This window comes from Prosopis cineraria, unplaced genomic scaffold (assembly GCF_029017545.1).
Source record: "Prosopis cineraria cultivar Desert tree isolate PC_DT_omini unplaced genomic scaffold, ASM2901754v1 PC1532, whole genome shotgun sequence".
NCBI classification, from domain to species: domain Eukaryota; kingdom Viridiplantae; phylum Streptophyta; class Magnoliopsida; order Fabales; family Fabaceae; genus Prosopis; species Prosopis cineraria.
The window spans coordinates 6114-12220 of record NW_026556857.1 but is presented as its reverse complement, the minus strand read 5'-3'; the positions used below and the strand labels follow the sequence as shown (position 1 = coordinate 12220).

Below are 6107 nucleotides of genomic sequence, written 5' to 3'. Positions count from 1 at the left end.
CCTCATTACCCAACTACTGTTCACCCGCCCCATCTGCACCAACAACTCCTCACCCTACATCCCTTGACTGCTTCTCTTCTCTTCATGCTCTCGCCACTTCCCAATGCATCCTCGCTTTTGTGGTCTCCAACTCGTATCCTCTCATCTCTCTCATCCTCCAACAATAAACATTGTTTCATCATTAACCCACTGGGCATTGGCAATGCTAATGCCACCTCAGCAGTTAAAATCCACATATTCTGCCAAGATGACCCCAAACCACCGCCCCCTCCCGCACATGCTTGTCTGAACATAAATTTTCAAATTTGCACACAATTGTTACGAGTATCTACGAATGGGTTATTGCCATTCATACGGTCTTGAACAAACTCACACCTCCATGACGAGAAACATGAGACGGCAAGGATTAGCGACATGGGTGAATTATCCTTCTGGTGTACTTCTACAGAAGGTTAGATTTAGCTTTGAATTTTCTTTTCGCATGCCCTGATCCCATCCTCTCTTTCACAGGAGGGCATTCCAACTTGGTTTGTATATGATTGCTGCGCTGAAGCCCCAACAGCAGGATTATACATGACCGAGAAATTTACATGGCCAGCCGTTTGAAACCGCTTGAGTCAGCGACAAAACAACATACATCTAAAACAAACCGACCGTATGTCAAAACTTCATGTCAGGCTAAAATATGGCAGTTTCTCAGGAGATTGTTTTTGTGAATGCTGTTGAGTGCTAAAGCTCAATTCGTGATGTATCAGGTTGATGCTAACAGATTTATTGCAGCAACCCCGCTGTTAATTTCCCAAGATGGGCCTAGCTCTATGTCAAAGATTATTCAATGATTTGATTGTTGACAGAATAATAACATAAAGAATAATGACATCCCTTGCATCAGATCTGAGCTAATGAAGCATATAATTTCGGGAAGTCATTGATGACTCAAATGGTTCCAGAAATTATGGGATGAGTCCTAAATATCATAATGATCATTTTTCAAATTTCACAAGCTAGATAACTAAAAAAGAGAAAACGATGGTTTGTCTATAAACCAGTGTTCATTATTCTACAAACACTCAGTAAGAAAATTCCTATATGATAACGTAAAACAAGAACAAAATGCCAGCAGCTCAACAACGTCCAAACGACCAAACCTCACCCAGCAATGGTGAAAGGATCTTTTAGCGGAGCAAGGGGACTTGCAGTCTCGTTTGGATTAAATAAACTTAACTGTCATTGACAGTATAATCTGATTGAATTTCTTCATGCTTGTTACATTAACATGTATGCTCAGATTTCTAAGCACGTTTATATTTCCAACAAGAAGTAAACCACACAACTTTCAATCCCTTCAGAAGGAAATAATAAGAAAAAAGAAGGCAAGATATTTTCATACATGAGGCTATCGAGATTCCAGCCTATTCCTACGTTCTTTTCTCTTTCTTTTTATTTTGTGAAAACACAAATATTGATACCTATATTTTCATCAGGTTTTGCTTTTCGTTTTTATAATTTTTTTTCAATGTTTTTAGTCCCTATAGGGACCTAAAGAACATACATCGGCCAGTCTTTCTCAACTACAGGGATTGAAAATACTTGAAAAAAATACAGGAATTAAAAACAAAAACCAATGAAACTATAAACACCGATTATTGTGTTTTCCTTTTTATTTTTGTACATTCCGCAGTTGGAGGATATTTAGAATAAGAGGGTAAAAGCCACCAGAGTTGTGAACATAAGATGAGTTAATATCTAGCATATTAAAAAAAGGAAGGAGAAAGCCAAGATGAGAAGAGATATCAATTACAATTCCGCAATGCTTCAATTAAATTTGTAAAAATGGTCATTGCAACACAACATGTACCAGTTCACATTATTTGCCTGTGCCTACATGATGCCAACATTTGACAAACCCTCATGCTAATTTAAGTGAAAAGGACCCAAAGAAACTAGAAAAAGGAAGGGAAAAAATGACCAACCTGTGAAACTTCTAAACCTGTATCTATGACTCTAAGTACGACATGAAATTTCCCCAAAAAGGAGGGCAGAGATTACCCATGAGCCAGAATCCATCTCCTTGAAAATTTAAGATTGTTAATTCCAATCAGAAGCGATTCACAAAGCACCAAAATCTTAGCATCCCATCACAGCACAATTATACACAAAGCTCCCTGATTGTCTGCTGGCCAGCAGGTTCCACTGAGGTTCGCCTTCCCCAGGGACCCAAGCATTCACTTCGATCGCCCTCACATTTAAATCCCGAGGCCCACCAATAACGATTAGCCTATCTCCACATGCACGAAAAGCTAACCCCCACCCATTCATTGAAGCTGCCCGCTCAGGTAGCCTTCCAATGGTGACCCATAAGTTCCTGACTTTATCATACTTCCTTACCTCCTGTAGAGCATAATCTGCAGCATACAATACATTATTTACAACTGCAATTAAAGGAGGAGCCTCAGCAGCAGCTGGTGCCTCAGCTATCCCAGCCCCTCCATATCGACCAGGGAACATATTGGGTATTTCACGCCATTTCCTTGTCTGCAAATCAAACTCCTCGCCAGAAGTCAACTGTCTTGAGTTGCCTACTCCAATCCCCCCGATGACATAAAATTTCCCATCCATAAATACGCCAGAGCACATTTTCCTTGCTCTGTTCATGTTTGGAAGAGTCTCCCAATTTCCAGTTTCTGAGTTATAAAGCTCAGCTGAACTTAAGATGTTGCCTCGTGGGTCACAACCACCAGCAAGTATAGCTATTTCACCGAGGCTTGCTGAACCAAACAAGCATCTAGGTGTATTCATTTCTTTAGCAGATGACCATGAGTTTGTCAAGATGCTGTATTTGTAAATAACAGGAGACATGATTTCCTTTCCAAACACCAAAAGTTCGGTACCAACAGCAAGTGACTCCTTATCTGAACACATAAAGCATTCATTGCAAGTCATTCTAGGCAAGCGCATCCATCGACCATTGTTCGGATCAAATGCCTCCCATTCAAGGAGATTGCAAGAGAAGTAAACCCAATGTTCTATAATACCAAACTGCCGCCTGAGCTTATACAGTTCTCCACTTCGAATGAGAGATCGAAAATTCTGATTCACTGAGGCAATTGAACCATAATCAGACCTTGAGCACCGAAGTAGACAGTTAATTGACATATCCCGCCCAAGTTGGTAAATCAGTGAGCTTGAATCTGACTGATCAGCTGCATGATTTTGGTCATTTATTTGGTTATTGGAAAGGGAAAGGTCACGCACTCTCAACCGTGTTTCTCCTTCCTCAGGAGCATCTGAACGTTTGCAAGACTTTCCTAACACCATTTGTTCTCCTTGATCTAGTCTGCGCTTGTTGCTTGAGAGCTCCATTATATGAACAGTGTTGTAAATCCACCTGCTCTCTTCCTCACATGAACTTGGTAACTCCCTTGCAACAAGAAAAGATGGACCCTCCAACATGCTGTTGGAAATTATTAATCTGCTCATAAGAAAAGCCTTGTCTCTTAGTTCTTACACCATCCAATAAAAAGGAAACATCAGTTTGTCAGCAGGACGACAGTGATATTACTCAGATGTATCAATACAGAAATGAATACAAGAGAATCATACCAGTTTTAAGCAATCACGAAAGATATGTATCAGTTTTATACGTTTCATAAAACACATTCAAATTTCATGTCAGCTAGAAAATCAAGAAACCTAACATTTGGGAAATCCTCGCCAATAGAAGATTTAGATCGGGATAAAAGAAGGCATACAGAATCGATATAAATATTTGCACCCTCGATTCAACAAGGATTCGGCACAAAATTAACCGCACGCAGAGCATCAGAAAAACGATAAGGATTACAAAAACGAATAGGAGAGTCGACTTGGTGGTACCAGTCCAAGCATACAATAATCCGAATTGAAACGAAAAATCGACACAGATAGCCCTAAGCAGCAAAATTCCTCATAGGAGATCTCAGGAGCAGGGCCAACATAGGAGTCTCGGGAGAAAAGTGGGAATATTTTAAAAATTAATCTAATAAAACAAAAACTCGATCAAAATGACAACATGCAAATCAAAATCCAAAAGTCGCAAATTTTCAGCCTCCAACAAATTAGCCAGAAAAAAAGAAAGAAAGAAAGAAAGAAAGGAGATCGCTTATAATTCGCATTGGCGACAATCGCATACGCCTTTCCCCACTTTATCTTTCCAGAGATTGGAGCGAATCATGGCGGCGCATGAAAAGACCATCAATTAAACACACATAAAAAACGAAAAACAAAAGGGAGTCAGAAGACAAGCTTACAAATTACACAAAGAGGCAGGAAGAGCGAGCGGACTATCTGCAGGTTTCGACTCCGTCTGCAAACGACGCCCCAGCGCAGACACTAGAGAGCGATGTGCCTCACAAGGGTCTAGATTCTCTCTCTCCCTCCCTCCCTCCCTGTCCCTCTCTCCCTCTCTCTCTCTCTCCCCCCCTTCCCTTCAAGTTGTAATCGCAATTGGCTGCGAGAGAGTAATGCATATGTGTGAACACTGAATAGTATAATACTTATAAATGAATTTTTTCAGGGAAAGAAGAAGAAGGTGGGGCCTACACTCGCCGTTTGCGATTGCGGCCATGGCTACCGAAACCGCTAACGCTACTCTCTGCACGTGTTACAAACTTATTCTTGCCTAGCTGTTTTCCCCGTTCCTTCCCTCTCCTTTTTTTTTCCCCTCTCTCCTGTCACTTAGCAAAATTATTTATTTCTTCTTGGCATGTTAATCTTACTTATTTAAGATTTAGATTCAATAATTATATTAATATAAATATGGAATTGAATGTCTATACCATCTGAATCATTAAAATTTATATTAATAATTAAGAAAAATTTACTTATTTGTTAATTTTAAATAAAATATAAATTTATAATCATAACACATTCATTCAATATCTGTATTAAATATAATCTTTGAATTCAAATTTACTTATCTAATGTTTTTCCTACCTGTTTACTCAGTTTGCTCCTGGCTGTCCAATGTCCAAAACCAATTAATTAAATACGAGTAATTATTTTATTTTTTTTTAAGAGGCAGGGCTTTTAACCCAAAATATATATACGCTACGAACAAATTGATTTTTTTTTTAAAAAAAAGAATATTAAAGGAGTGTCACGAGATCCGTGCCTCGCCCTCTCGCTGACAGCTAAATTGGCAGCTCTCCTTTTGTTCTCGCGCGTCTTAACTTACGAAAATCCCACGCCCAGATCTTGCTTTCAAAGGTCCTTCAAAACCTGATATCTTATCTTAATTTATCTATAGCAATACCCAGGGCACGATTTCTGTGGGAGATTAGGTCAAGTCATAATCCTTATTGGAGTGATTAATTCTTTATTTCGAAATAAATATGTAAAAATGTATTATCCCCAATGTAATCTGTACGTTCATTTCGATGATGGACCAAACTTTATTACTTCTGATTGTGTGAATCCTGTGGATTTAATTACAATAATTTTTTAAGAATCCATTTCAAAACTTTACAAGTTTAGCTGCCCACGTTCAATTAATCATGATTTGATCAAGTGAGAATTGGAGAATTGATATTCCTTCCGTTCGAAAATATAAAATATTTTTTTAAAAAGTTAAGTATTAAAAAATATTAACATTTTTTATTTTTAAAATATAATTATTATCTTTTTTTAATTTACTCTTATTGAATAAATTATTTTATATTTATTTTAGAGTAAAATACTCCATTAAATAAAGGATAAGAATAAAAATATAAAATTAATTTAAAAATAGATAATTATTTTATTAAGAAAGTGAGATTTAATTAAAAATATTTTTTTTTTCAAACAAAAGGAGTATCTTTTAAGCACAATACTTTTTAATATAGTTAAAAGTTTAGATAAATTGAATTTTTGAGATTCATCAACATCAAGATATACTTCTAAGTTTAAATAATACATATAAAAGTACTTATAAATTATTCACTAACAATGACCTCACGTCAACAATGACATTTGATTTTATAGTGTTATAAGTTATAAGCTAACTATTTATAAAATGAATCAATTTTTTTTGAGTTTTAAGCAGTTTTTTATGGATGAAATAAATGTAGCATGTATTGTTGCAAGCCAAA

General features: G+C 37.0%; 1 protein-coding gene across 3 annotated transcripts; it reads right to left on the bottom strand.

Annotated features, from left to right (window-relative positions):
• Positions 1-1793: 1793 nt before the first annotated feature.
• On the bottom strand, positions 1794-4446 carry LOC129300316 (F-box/kelch-repeat protein At1g74510-like). 3 transcript variants are annotated; one of them, XM_054938883.1, is made up of 2 exons: positions 4290-4446; positions 1794-3472 (listed from the first exon to the last, which is right to left on the bottom strand). In XM_054938883.1, the coding sequence occupies exon 2, from the start codon at positions 3451-3453 to the stop codon at positions 2128-2130; it is 1326 nt and encodes a 441-aa protein (XP_054794858.1). In that variant the 5' UTR covers positions 3454-3472; positions 4290-4446; the 3' UTR covers positions 1794-2127. The 3 variants fall into 3 exon arrangements, with proteins under 3 accessions (XP_054794858.1, XP_054794857.1, XP_054794856.1); XM_054938882.1 differs by having other exon boundaries at positions 1794-3503; positions 4290-4434; XM_054938881.1 differs by having other exon boundaries at positions 1794-3489; positions 4290-4427.
• Positions 4447-6107: the final 1661 nt, after the last annotated feature.